Here is a 14,767-nt window from a genome sequence, read left to right on the forward strand (position 1 = left end):
ACAAAGTCCTAATCACTGTGTAAAGTTGCCCCTCTCACCTAATTCTCTGTCCATCACATGCTCTGTGCATTCCTGTCATAAAACCTATCATTTAGCAGAATTACCAGATCTTTTTTTTTTTTTTTAATTTTTGTCTGTGTTGGGTCTTAGTTGCAGCACACAGGATCTTCGTTGTGGCGCGTGGGCTTCTCTCTAGTTGCAATGTGCAGGCTCTAGAGCGCATGGGCTCTCCAGTTGAGGCATGCGGGCTCAGTTGCCCCTCAGCATGTGGGATCTTAGTTCTGTGACCAGGGATCGAACCTGCATCCCCTGCACTGGAAGGCAGACTCCTAACCACTGGACCACCAGGTCTATGTTTTTATTGACTTATTCTTTATAAAGCTCCTGCCAGGTGCTGAGCTCTTTTCTAGTCATGCTGGGTACAGACAGCCAAGAACGAGTCAGATAGGGGTCTTGCTCTCATGGACTTTGTGTTCTAGCCTATTCATCACTATACCTCTGGCATCTACACCATTGTCTGGCTCAGATTAGGCATTCAGGGTATATTGGTTCAATCAATGGGTAAATGAAAGAAGTAATTCATACCTCAAAATATCTTTTGTATGGCTATGGCCTTGATTATCTTTCTCTGTTTGGCCAGTTTTGCATTGGTGAGAGAGACAGGGAAGAGATGAGAGGAATTTCTCTCCCTAGAGCATACCCTGCTGTTATCAGTCTGTGACACAGACAACACTCTGGTATGACCCCCACAGACCTGGAGTCCACCTGAGCTGTGTCCTCTCGTTTTTTTACTTCTGTTTTACAAATTGGTCAAGAAGATTCAGAATAAGGGTTTCCCTGGTGGTGCAGTGCTTAAGAATCCTCCTGCCAATGCAGGGGACACGGGTTCGAGCCCTGGTCTGGGAAAATCTCACATGCCGCGGAGCAGCTAAGCCTGTGCGCCACAACTACTGAGCCTGTGCTATAGAGCCCGCAAGCCACAACTACTGAAGCCTGTGCGCCTAGAGCCCACGCACCTCAAGGAAGAGTAGCCCCCGCTCGCTGCAACTAGAGAAAGCCCGCACACAGCAACGAAGACCCAACGCAGCCAAAAATAATAAATAAATTTATTTTAAAAAAAAAGAAAAAGAAGATTCAGAATGAGACCAGCCAGCAATGTAAGCAATGTCAATGTATGAATCTTTCTTTTTTATTTTTCAGGCTGGAGTGAAAGGGACATTGGGAAGATTAGTCGGAATTTTTGAGGTAAGTCTGTTAAAATCTTTGGTGCAATTGGTATCAAATTAATAACCACGTATATCTTCACCATGGGCCATTCAGGCTTCCGTAACAAAATACCAGAAATTGAGTGGCTTATAAACAATAGAAATTGATTTCTCATAGTTCTAGAAGCTAGGAAGTCCAAGATCAAGATGCCAGCAGATTCAGTGTCTGGTGAGGACCCACTTCCTGGTTCATAGACAGCGGTTTCTCTCTGTGTTCTCACATGGCAGAAGAGGGAATGTCTCTGGGGTCTCTTTTATAAGAGCACTAATTCTATTCATGAGGGTCTTCTGTCATAACCCAGTCACCTCCCACTATCCCCTACCTGCTAATACTATTACCTTGGTGGTTAGGATTTCAACATATGAATTGGGGGGGGCGGGGGAGGACATAAACATTGTCCATTGCAGTCTTAATCTAGGAAAGATGCCATCTTTGTTTCACCAAGTTTTCACAACAGTGCAGCACCAGCAGAGAATAACATGCGTTCTTTTTAAAATCCCATAATCTCCTCCAATTAACTAGAATTATTTGTTAGAATTGTTTTTCCCGTGTCTACCTCTCTTCCTCTCCTCCCAAGATGTGAGGAGGGATAGATAAGTGTAAAGGAGACAGAGGAGAAGTGGAAGATAAGTAGCTATAGCACAAGAGACAAACAAGGACATAGTCAGGACTAGAGATTTGGAGAAAGTAGGAAATCAGGGAATAAAGATGAGCAGGGTTAGTAGGAGGAGGGGAGATGTGTGAGGTAATCAGCTTGCTCACATTGATGGGACCCCTGCCCACCACAGTCTCTTCTCTTTCTGGTGTTCTAGCTAGTTAAATTTACCTGGTGCCTTTTTCTCAAGAGGTCCCAAATCCTTTTCTCAGTATTGAGAAGTTGCACAGAAAAAAGAGGGTAAAGCCTTGGCTTTGGAAGCCCAGGCAAAGAGCTCACCCTCAGATTCAAGTGTGGCATGTTTTAAATAGGCCAGTTGGTGCTATTCCATATCTGATTGTAGGACGATAAAAAGTGAAAGGAATCCTTGGGTCTAAGCTCTCTGGACGTTTACATAATCTCAGCTCTCTAAGGAAAAACTCTCTCTGTCCCTCTTTGCCCTTCAGAACCAGGAGAGGAAGCACAGAACGTATGTCTATGTGCTCATTGTCACAGAAGTGCTGGAAGACTGGGAAGACTCAGTTAACATTGGTAAGTTATCCCCAGATGGCCTCCAAAGAGCTCCCCACAACCGGCCCTGGCCGTGCCGTAGGTCATTACCCACAACCACAAATGAGAGCCTGATAAAGAAAAGAAATAACAGAAGGATGTCCATTTCTGAACTTGTGAAAGGTACTATTTTGAAATGTTTAAGAGGAAGCCAGAGTTGGGTACATAGTCAACATTTAGAAATGCGGCCCATAAAAATAAGACCTGTTGATTCTAAAACCAAATTGGATCCTCCCAAGCAGGTATTGATCAAGGCCTCCGCAATGCTAGGCCCGCTGCTGGCCATGAACCTTAGGCGGGAGCACGGCCGTGGCTGTTCCTTGCAGTGCTTATTCATACTGTTAGAGAAAACTGTCGGTTTGGTTGTGTGAGCCCCTCCCTCCAGAGCTGTATAGTAGGTGTAGAGTGATGGGAGTAGTTTCCAGTTATATTCATGTTACCCTTCAGGTGCACGTGACTTTCTCCTAAGGAGCCATTTTCTTTGATCTCAGATCACTATTGCATGTATATGTCCTTTTTTTTCGTTTTGGCTGTGTTGGGTCTTTGTTGCTGCACATGGGCTTTCTCTAGTTGAGGCAAGTGGAGGCTACTCTTTGTTGCAGTGTGCGGGCTTCTCATTGCTGTGGCTTCTCTTGTTGCGGAGCACAGGCTCTAGGCGTGTGGGCTCAGTAGTTGTGGTGCATGGACTTAGTTACTCTGTGGCATGTGGGATCTTCCTGGACCAGGGATCGAACCCATCCATGTACCCCGCATTGGCAGGCGGATTCTTAACCACTGCGCCACCAGGGAAGTCTGTATATATGTCTTTTGACCTAAAAATTGAGGTGATTTTAATGGTTGGCTCATGGTTTAATCTTTTAGCTCTGAAGGAAAGTATATTCTAGAAAAGTATAATATTATTATCTTCTGTTGTAAATTGGCAAACAGATATAATTCATTTACCAAAGCTTCTCCCTTTATTGTTAGTATATGCTTTGCCATCATGCCTCTCACATTGTTGATCTGGGCATTTCATAGCTCTTCAGCTTTTAATGGCTTTGTGTTTGGTAAGAATGCAATAAACTTAAGTATAAATAAATTCAGTGTGGGGGGCATTAAAAATAGACTCCTTGACAGCCGGTGCTGGGGCCTGAAAAAGAAACAGAGGTGAGTGGTGTGGCTGGCCCTGTCCTCAGAGTACTCTGTCTGGTGGGAGTCACACACTTGTGATACTAATTTTTAAGGTACCATTGCTCTGTTAATATCCAAACAAGCCTTTCACCTGTACTCCCACTGCTGAGAATTGACTCTAATGAAACAATCTGAATATGGGAATAAGCCTATGAGCCTTCCTTCAGATGAGCCTTTTTCAGATGAAAAATTGGGTCTTAAAATGTACAGGTCAGCAAATGTTAAGTGATCTAAGGTCCATTCATCTGATGGAACGTTAGGCAGTTAAACGCATACTTATGAAAGCTCTACACCATGGGAAAGTGCTTATGAGATCGTGTTGGTGACTGAAAACAGGATACAGAATTGTATATACACTCATTAGAACTACATTAAAATATGAATTTGAAGTGAAAACAAAGATGAGGTACTGGTTTTCACCTAAAAAATTGGCAATGCCAAACAAAAGTTAAAACAGTGCTGGCAGGAGTGTGGTAAGACTGACATTCCAACACACAAAAGCAGGATTGGGGATCAGTACATCCTTCTGGAAAGCTGTTTGACAGTATCACAAGCCCTCTAGTGTTCAAATTTTTTTTAAGTGTAGCATTATTTATAATAACTAAAATTGCAGACTGTTGATGTCCAATGATAGGGAAATGGTTAAGTGAATGACATTATATCCATGCTAGATATTATGATGTAATGCAGCCATTAAATATCATACTTTTACAACAGAGAAGAATGCTTAAGAAACAATGTGAAGTGGAAAAGAAGCAATAACAACAGTAATAGTAAAGCAAACTCTTACAGCATGTACTCTGTCCCAGGTATTGTTCAAATGCTTTACATATTAGCCCTCACAACAGACTTGTGAGATAGGCATTATTTATTATCTCTATTTTATAGATGAAGAAAGTGGGGCCCAGAGAGGTTCAGTAACTTGCCCAAAGCTGTGCAGCTCATTAGAGCCATTGATGTGATTGGAGCCCAGCATATTAGCTTCAGTGTCCATGTTCCTAACAACAGCACTCCATCAGGGCCTCTGAGGATTCCGAGCACCTTAAAGCATGATCCCAATTATAGTTGCTCAAATAACTGTGTCTTTTTCAAATAAGATGAAAGAAAAGCAAATGCACTAAGGTATTAAGAGTAGTTACTTCTGGTTTATAAGATTACAGGTAATTATCTTATTTATGCTTTCTTCTGTTTTCCCAATTTTAACCAATGATCTTTTGTTATTTTTGTAAGAGAAAAAATAATGGAGGATTTTAAAACATGCATTTGAAAAAAATGTAAATACACTGAAAAGTTAATAATGATTGTGTTGAGATTATATTTTCCTCTTTTTGAGAAAATATTTTCTTTTTTGTAGATATATCACTCTTATACAAAAATTTTAAAATAAATAACTGATTACAAGTCAGCCATCCTGGTAATTCTGGAAGCTGATGCTCATGTCTGTTTCTGCAGGAGATGGGGTTGCTGGCGGGCTTCAGGCACTCATGTACAAGCCGAGGAAGCCCAGAGGCCCCGGAGCTCAAGAGGAAACCACTAGCAGTGGTTCTCTTTAGAGGGCAGGTTTCACACAATGACTTTCAGCTCTTCAGTTTCCAGATTTCTTACCTGTTTTCTGCATTAGATATTTGTGTAATATTTGAAGCATATAAAGTGCTTGCATCACCCTTGTAGGAAAAGAAAATAAGGAAAAATAAACTTACATGTTTTTTAAATGTTGATAACCATCGTGGTCATTTTGTAATGTATAGAAATATCAAATCACTATGTTGTACGCCTGGAACTAACATAGTGTTGTAGGTCAGTTATACTTCAATGTGAAAAAGAAAAGAAAAACACTGATAACCATTGCTTCCATGTTTTTTTCTACATTTTCTCAAAAGTTTTAGGGTCAGAAACCTGCTGCTTTCCTTTTGTACTGATTTCTTTTTCTCTCTGCCTCGACAGGAAGGAAGCGGGAATGGTTTAAAATAGAAGATGCCATAAAAGTGCTGCAGTATCACAAACCGGTGCAAGCATCGTATTTTGAAACGTTGAGGCAAGGCTACTCAGCCAACAATGGCACCCCGCTCGTGGCCACCACTTACTCAGTTTCTGCTCAGAGCTCGATGCCAGGCATCAGATGACTGAAGATTTCCTGTAAGAGAAATGGAAATTGGAAACTAGACTGAAGTGCAGGTCTTCCCTCTCACCCTTGCTCTTTCACCTCTCCTCACAGGCCTCCTCTTTCAAATAAGGCATGATGGGCAGCAGAGAAAGGGTTTATTGATAATGTTGCTGTTTGGTGTTAAGTGATGGGGCTTTTTCTTCTCTTTTTATTGAGGGGGTGGGGGGTGGGTGTGTAATTTGTCAGTACTTTTGTGCATGATCTGTCTCTCCCTTTTCACACCCCTACAATTCTCTAAAGAGGCAAACAGCCTTCCCTCTGCCTTGGATTCTGAAGTGTTCCTGTCTGTTTCATCCCAGCCCTGGCCAGATTTTTTTTTAATTTTTTTTTTTTTTTTATTAAAAGATACCAATATGAGATGAAATCTTTCAAGAATTTGTCCTGTAATGTGCTGTTAAGTCTGGTAGGCTGGTCACTTTCACTGCAAGATACATTTATCTACACATTATATACTGGGCATATAATATGTAAATAAATGACTTTTAGAAGAGGGATTTAACTGTTTAATTTTTCAAAGTTTTGTTTTTTAAATTCAGGGTGTTTCTGAAGTGGAGAGCCTCACAATTAATTTACTTTTTTGTTTCTGATGCTAGTGGCTAGGTAAAGTTCCCTGTCCTCTCTCTTTTCCCGGTCATCGACTGTAGTTATGTAGGGTATGGGAAGAGTTTAGCTACCTTCATAGTGCTCCCAGGACTCATGGCCTTCTCTTCTCAAAGCTGTGTTTCCATGCCAAGAAAGAAACAGGAAGAAACCTATTTTCTTTTTTATTACCAAGCCAGGAGCAAATGGCCTCAGCTCAGATCTGGAGAAACAATGCTAGAAATTGAATTCCTCCCTACATGTTGACAATAGGGATTTGAACTGGATTCTTGGGATTACTATCTAAAAAACTGGAGCGTCGAGCACTGTTTCTATCCTGCTGGTTTGGAGTTTTTTCCATAATGCTACTTATCGCCGACAAAGGCCTCTCTCCCTGTGCATCCATGCCTTACACCGTGCTGAACTGGATATTGTCCTTGTGCTCTGAAGCATCCAACTATACTTGGCAAGTGCAGCTGTACAGTCCTGTGCCTGTTCTGGGTAACCATGTTACGTTCCTGAAAAGTACACAGGAGGAAAATTCAGATGTTTGCTTGTCTTTGTAATGTTATAGCACTTGTAATTGCACCATGGAGCATGCTCAGAAATATTAAATATGTCTCCCACTGGGATGTGAAAGGTCCATCGTCCGCTGAGAAGTGGTATGGGAGAATGCTTAATCAGTTATTAGAACAGCAACATAATGCATTGGCTCCCTGCAAACTGTCTTGTTGGGTTTTGATACAGGTTTGATGCTGGCTTCATTTGCCAATTGTGTTGTTTAGTCGAGAAGTAGGCAGAAAAGGGTCTTGAGACCGGGGCTGGGGGTGGGGGGCACTGATCAATCCCTGGCTTGGGACAGGAGTTTGTTGCTATACTCTTGGTGGCATCTCCTTTGTCAAAACATAGCCAAGATGTGAAATTAAAATCGTAGTTCTCTTTATTTAAAAATTCTAATAAATACTCAAACTTTGAAAAGCTTTTGCTCTTCCCTCCCACTAAAAGAAATATAGTATCTGGTAGGCCTGTGTCATTTAATGTTCAGTGTTTTAGGGGACATCAGTTGATGAACTTAAATTTTTGCTATCTATTCTCGGTTTGCATCTTCTCTCCCAGTCTTAAAACACGGAGCCAAAAAGCAGTGCCGGCAGTTTCCTTAGGAGACCGCTCTTTCCTCTGGGAAAGGAATCCTGTCCCTAAGTAAGGGTCCCAGTGGATAGAAAGCACCATGGGATTTGAATCTAAATGCCAACTCACTGTTCATGTGTCCTACTTAAAAACGAACACACTGCTGCTTATTACCTGATTTAGAGCATTCTGAGGTTCTGTGCAAATAAATAAAGGGGACAATAAAATAAGTTCAGCTCAGCACTAAATGGAGTCCCCAAAACAACCTTCAAAATAAATTCTACCTTTATGATACAGATTGAAAGAGCTTTGCAGGAAAACGATTAGTACTCTTGAAACAGGAACTGCATTTGTTAATAGTATTTGTGCAGTTTTTAGTGACCTGAAGATGTTTTCACTGGGCTGGTATAATAATATACTACCCTACAAAGTCCTGTTTGGATGGTTGTTGGCGTCTTTGGGTCAGGAAAGTGAACTGTGCCAAGAAGTATTTGTCAGTGACATGAATGGATCCCATTAATGCAGTTAACTGGCGAGGTTGTGCTGATGCTTCCTTAACTGACAAAAGGAGGCTTTGTCCAACACCAGAATTGTTGAAACTGATGCGGTTATCTGTTGCACTGGGATTCTGGTGAGCAGGGGTCGGTGTTTTTCCCTCCCTGGCATCTAAACACCATGGCTATCTCCTGACGTGTAGTCACAGCCCTTTTGTGATACATTACTTAGACACATGGTTGCAGTAACCTTTCTATCTCCCCCAAAGAAAGCAAGGAAAAACAGAGGAAAGCTCAAAGTTTACCCTACTTGCAGAATATTTAGACAACACTGATTTGCCATTAATTCTGCAAGTACTCGCCTTATTCAGGCTTGGCAGAAACAGGTTCCTGTGTTCAGGGCAGATATCGAGTCTCTCTCACAGTGAACGGGCACATCTTAGATTCTGATTATTACCAGAGTGCCCATCAGAGTTCACCATACTCGGGATGGAGAAAGATAGCAATGGCTTTTTTTAAATTAAAATTTGTTTTTGGTTTATAAATTGCAGCCCTTGGGGAAACAACAGTGAGATCATGCCGTTTTTTTGGACCAGGACTGTGTGTGAGTGAGTGAGTGTGTGTGTGTGTTTGTGTGTGTGTGTGTGTGAGAAAGAGAGAGAGAGAGAGAAAGAGAAAGAGGACTACCAGGAGTCGACCACGTTAGGTTTTCTGGTCGCCTCTCAGAACAGTGCAGCCCATGAAAGAGGAGTCTTGATTTTTCTCATGGTAAACAAAACAGGATGGAAAAGTTACTGAACTGACTGTTTTATTTTTACAAGTGTCTGCTGCCCCATCTGCCCTGTGAGGAGAGGGTTTCCTCACTGCTGAGTCTGAGCTGAGGCCATCTGGAGGGATCAGAGAGTGTGGGAGTATCACCCTGCTAAGCCTGAGCAAAGGCCTAGAAGGTGGCTTCGCCACAGGATTTCCGCCCTCTGCATTGCGTTGCCAGTGCTGTGGAAAGTGAGGCACTGGAGGCCTTGCTTCCCGCAGCCTCTGGGGAGCAGAGTGGGTCACTGCCCTCTGAGAGCGTTTGCAATTTTTTGTACACTGTTGCTACATAGTCAAGTTCCTTCATGGCAGAGAAATATTTTCTGTTTCAGTGTTAGGAGTCAGCCCCTGTAAAGTCTCTTAGACTTGCTTAGAAGAAAAAAAAAGTCACCTTTTTTTTGAGAATTCTAGGAGGAAGAAGTTCCCCATAGAACCATGCTTCCTCCTTCTCCTTCCCCTTTCTCTTCTCCACGTACAGTGCTTATTGGGGGCTTCTTCTAAACCTCTTCAACAGAGGGGAGTAATCGGTCTTCTGATGGACATGGATGTGCGTTTCATACCTTGTACTTAACATATTTGTCATCTCCATCTAGTGCTGTGTTAATATCTTTGTTGATCTCCCCACCTGATCTTTTTTTTAAACAGCTTAGCCTGAGCCATATTTTTGTTCATTTACAAAAAGGATTTAATAACCACAATGTGATTTTTGCCACAACTGTATAATTTTTAATATTTCTGAAGTGTTCTCTAAGCCCATCCTAGTTGAGGGTGGATTTAGCATTAGAAGAAATACCTGGAGAAATCTCCACAGTGGGATGAATTTTTGCTTAAAGAGAAATGAGAGTCGATAATATAACTCTATATCCTGGTCCCACCTGCATTTCACACCTACATCTTTACAAAAAATAGGAGACATGCAGGATAGTCAACTCAAGCATTTCTAGGGAGAGGAGATTGTTTAATGGTGATTAATGCAGATGGCTCTTTGAGTTCTTATTCCTGAAGACTTTAAAAGAAGTCAGACCTGAGGCTGTGCAGTTTATACTGCCCAGTTGGGGTGGCAGTCGTTTCTTCTGAGCACTGCTGGGATGGAACCTATTTCCCCAAGGCTCTGCAGCTGTCAACCTTAGTGGCGTCAGCCTTGCTCCATCAGGGCACCCCCCCCCCTCACTTGGGGTAGGTGGGAAAGCACCCGAGTCAGCCTCTGCACCCTGGGGTGAGCTTGCAACAGAGACCACACCATCCAGAAGAGCTGTGTATTCCACGTCACCTGACATGTCACCTAAAGCAGTAAGACATTTGAGATTTTCAAGTAAATTGTGAATTGCTAAATACTGCAATCTATAGAATATACTACATCAGGTTGACTTGAGGTCATCACAGGCCCTGGGAACCTCCTTTTAGGCAGACTCTCCTTTGGAAGCCAGGAGCCTTCCACTCCTGTCTCTGAAAAGGCGGCTTCACACTTCGACAATGTTTTTGCATTAGCTTGATAACCTTTCAGGGATGGGTGAAGCCTAATCAGGACATTTAAAAAATGATATCTCTCACCTTCAGAGTAATCCAGTAGTTTGTCCTCCTAATCCCCTTAAAAATTAATAAATAAAAAGAGAAATAAAGAATCCCATTTGGTGTTGATTATAACAGACTCCTTGAGCTGAGGCTGGCAGTCACGTGATTTGATTTTGTGTGTCTGCTACGTGAAGCTTTTGAAGTGAAAAGGGCATGTCTCTCCCCTAAATCTTTGTTGGTAGTGATGATCTGTGAGCCTGAGCTTGTCCTAGAAAATGAGACTGTCCACCTGGCAAGGGGAGCGCAAAGAAAAGCCTCCTTAACTCAGAATTGAGCACGGCAGGAGGGCCTCTGCGGAAGAAGGAAGTGCTTTTGGCTGAAAAAGCAAGATTAATATCTAGAAGGTGGCGAGTCATTGCTTCTGTTCCTCCAGCAATTAGGTTGTTGAATTAAATAGGTTTCCTTCAGTTTACATTCTGAGTTCTTAACCCCAAACAGGGGCCACTAGAACAGCAAAAAAAGGCATTTAACCCCCTGGAGATAGGCTTTAAAAGATACAAAAGCAGCAGCCTTGTCATTTTCCAGGTTCATCACCATTTTGATGTGCTACCCGCCCTTCCACCCCCACTGCAGCCAGGCCAGATGTGAAGATTCTATAAATATTTGAGTTGGGGAACATAAATTCTGGTTCTGGAACAATTACCTACTAAATTGCTCACCATCTGTGGACGTTATCCATGGGATGCGCCTTTCAGGGAACATTTCACCAATACAGTAAAATCACTCTTCTGGGCTTGAGGCCCTAATCAGGCATTAAGATCAAAATCTTAAGTCTTTGGAACTTCTCAGGAAGAAAGCAAGATACCCATTCCCGATGCTGGGCCTTGAGACTGGACTCCCTGTCTGTACAGTGGGGTGGAGTGGCTCACCTTCAGGAAGTCATTTCTCCAGTAATACTGGAAGTAATACTGATACGAGCCTGGCTTTCTGAACACTTTTGTGCTGAATTGAAAATGTTAACCTAAAGCAATAGATCCATGTAGCCTCTTCTACCTCATTACTGTCCCATTGGAAAAAAACAGCATTTCAGTGTTAAGGCTTGGTCTTAACATAATAGATATGACTTATGCCAGGGAAGATAGAGGCTGATTATGGAGACACCCACAACCGGAATAGATAGGCCTGCTCCACGTAAGGCCTCCACGGGGGCAGGTTGAAGTTAGGTCTTGGAGAGCTTCCAAAGCACTGGGGGGAGGGGAGGACTTCAAGGGCCTTCGCCCAGCCAGCAACTGGCCTGTGCTCCTCCTGAGGACATGAAGGATTCGAGGGAGCTGCAGGCACCTAAGCCATGGTGCGCAGACACAAACCTGCCCTTTTGCCTCCTCCCACGTGACTGAGAGCATTTTTTGCTCAGAATCCAAAGGGATTCTGTCCTCCAAAATCCAGTTTGCTTCAGGTGTTTTGTTCTGCCTCTGAGAACCTCACCCTTGCATTCACCCATTCATGGCCATAGAAGTGCTGCTCAGGGCACAGATTCACGAGGGAGTCCAGGGCCCAGCAGTTGCACAGTGTTGCATTTTGTAGTTAGAAAAACAGTTGGTCCACTCTATTATAAAAGAGACACAGTGTGGGGTGCAGTTTTATAAATGTCAGGTCCGTTTTTATTGTCTCATGGTCTGAAAACATACAAACTGATTTATAATTGAAGAAAAAGTTGGTGGTTAAAATGAATAAAATGTCAGTTAGTGCATCTATCTTAAAGATAACTACCAGTGTTTAAGGAAGTAGGAGCATTTGAGGATGTTGTAAAAGTAAAGCAGGTATCTCTGGCCTACCCAAGTGTTTCAGAGGGAGGATGTGGAAGCCTGTAGTAGCAACTTTATATTTGATTTTGTATAAAGAGGCCAGTCTTTATTTCAAGGACCTTTTTCCCACCTACTCAATCACCTTGGTAGGGGATGGGCTCTAAGGAAGAAGCAGTGAGACCCCAGCTCTATTTGCTGAGCTACAGGGTATGATCTCCAAACAGCATGAGGCATATTTGAGGGGTTTCCCAACTCTGCTCACCTCCACTCCACTCATCTACCATCAGCACCAGAAGGGTTAAACTCCCTGGGACCATTCCAGTTCTGAAACAGATGAACTAGAGGTGCTTCTGAACCCTGTCTTCTCAAGTGTATCGCACAGGTGCAGTCTCCCTTTGGCCAAGTTCAACAGGTGTTTCCAGGGAACCCTTTGGATGGAGATAAAGTAGCCAAGATGTATTGAGTTTAACTTTTTCTGAAGGACAAAGTCTTTGTCCCTTTCCCTTCATGTTTTAGCTGAGGCCTAAATGACAAAGTCTCCAGAACTGAGACAGAGCCAGGGGCCCATGTACCCAGGGACCAGTCCCCTGGGGATCACACAGACTCAAACCAGACTATTCAGATTCCACCAGAACTCCACTGCTGTCCCCTTCCATCAGGACCACCCAGAAAAGCAAACAACTTAGCCTTTCCACCCCTAGGTCACCTGGTTCCTTGGTGACCATTCTGCAGAGTGAGAATGGATCACCTGTTTAGGTAGTGTGCTGTATATTTCTAGAAAGGGTAAAAAGTGGAGTGGCCAATGGGCTGAGTACTCATCCTTGGAGAGGGTAGCAGAATAACCCCAGATGAGCTCAACAAAACCCCAGGGAATCCAAGGAAAGGCGCTTGTGTGGGAGGAGGGGTTGTTTATGGTCCCTTAGCCTCTTGCGACCTTTCACAACTGGGGTTTGGAATAACGTCGCCCTTACCCCTATCCAAATGTGCTCCAGGACGTAGGAGCTCCTGACCCAGGGGTGCATGGTCTTGTTTTCCATTTTTTCGTTTGCAAAACAACCTTGCTTGGTATTGTATGGAAAAGCGAGTTTTCCTCCCTGCCCACTTGGAGCCGCCTGCCCAGGCCTGGCTTCTTCCCCAGTCTCTCAGTGCTCTTAGGAGCTGAGGGGAGCAGAATGGGTCCAGAGGAGGTGGAAGGAAACTGAGTTTTCCTGCACCCTTTCTCTAGGAGGCTGTTCTTAGGCTTCCTTCATACCTCTCTTTCCCGTGGGGGCAGGCGGGTTGTGGGGGAGGGCTGAAAAGAAAGTTCAGGTTTGGGTCTGAGACAGGTGCACAGCAGATGCAAGTCCCCCTTTTCCCCCTTTAATAGCCAGCCAGCCGTGTGTAACTGTCCCCTTACTAAAGCATCCCCTCATGTGTGCCGGCAGCAGAGGACAGCAAAGCCCTCCCCCATAGTCTAGCTGGAGCTCTGGTACTATCCCTAAAATCCCACCACCCCTATATCTGACTCCTTTTTGTAAAAACAAATGCTTAAACCTGTGAGTGTGCTGTTCCTTTCTGTGTGTTAATCAGTTTCTTTCCACTTGAACTGTGTGGGAGGGAAGGGCATTGGAACTGTAGGTTGTAATATTGTGCCAACCAATAAAAACCAGTATTTCACACACATCCCTGCTTAGTCTCTGGTTTCTTTCTAAAAGTTTTCTTCGAGTCCTTCTCATCAGTCTTCTTTTGATTTTACCACCACCCTCTGCTGGACTCTTGAGAGTTGCCCCAGAGGTCAGAGGTGGCCGCATGGAAGATTTGCTGTTCAGGGAGTTCAAGTAAGGAATGAAGTGAAGCCCAGGAAGGTAGTGAGAGTCAGTGCCAGGGACCCCCCCGGCAGACACCCAGTGCTTCACTAGGAGCCCAGAGGGGCATGAGGGGACAGAGGTGAGCCACATCCAGGACAACAAGGGAGCACAGCAAGGGGTGCTCTCCTGTGTGGAAGCAGAAGTTGGGCCTGGTGGAGTCAGGATGGGCTGGAGCGGCGTTTTGAAGATGCATGCTGGTAGGACTTGCAGGCAGAGAACAGGCAGGGCACCGCCAGGGGGAGAGCAACATGAAGTTAGCTGTGCCCCTCCGGCTGAAGACAGATGACAAGCATTATGGGCTGAAAAATAAAGCATGATGAGGCCAATTTAGGGAAAGCCGCAAAAGCCAGGCCAAGGAGTTTGGCTGCGTACGTGTGAAGTGCTCTTGAGCAGGGCAGTCGTGTAGAATCAGCCATGTTTGAAGAGGAGGCAGGAGAGGTTGGAAAGGAGCCACCTGGAAACTTGTGATGCCAGGCCTTACAGACTCAAGGAGTGGACCTGGGGATGGAGAGAGGGCTGGAGAAGCAAGAATAAAGAGTGTATCACAATCAGATAAACGTGTTCATCCACTGAGGGCCCCGGCCTCTCTGGGACTCTGGTGGCATCACCACTTCGTTCAGCCCCAGGGCAAATTCCCAGTCAACTGGTCAGAGCACCCTTTCCTCCTAAAATTCTGATTCTGCAGGCCTCCTTTATCCCATGATGATCACCGTCCCTTCCTCTATCAAAGGATTCTTTTGCCAGATTTAGAGTATGTGATGAGGCTGTGAGCTTATGAACGCCGATGC

The 14,767-nt window shown here is 44.0% G+C and overlaps 1 protein-coding gene across 1 annotated transcript in view; it reads left to right on the forward strand.

Moving 5' to 3' along the window:
• NUDT3 (nudix hydrolase 3) overlaps positions 1-13,787 on the forward strand; it is a 108,163-nt gene extending 94,376 nt beyond the window's left edge. Inside the window, exons 3-5 of the mRNA XM_082663271.1 lie at positions 1,201-1,245; positions 2,368-2,452; positions 5,585-13,787. Coding sequence (XP_082519397.1) covers positions 1,201-1,245; positions 2,368-2,452; positions 5,585-5,763 — 309 coding nt within the window. The 3' untranslated portion in view covers positions 5,764-13,787. The remainder of the gene's footprint in view (positions 1-1,200; positions 1,246-2,367; positions 2,453-5,584) is intronic.
• Positions 13,788-14,767: the final 980 nt, after the last annotated feature.

Source organism: Grampus griseus (genome assembly GCF_964374135.1).
Source record: "Grampus griseus genome assembly, chromosome: 10".
NCBI classification, from domain to species: domain Eukaryota; kingdom Metazoa; phylum Chordata; class Mammalia; order Artiodactyla; family Delphinidae; genus Grampus; species Grampus griseus.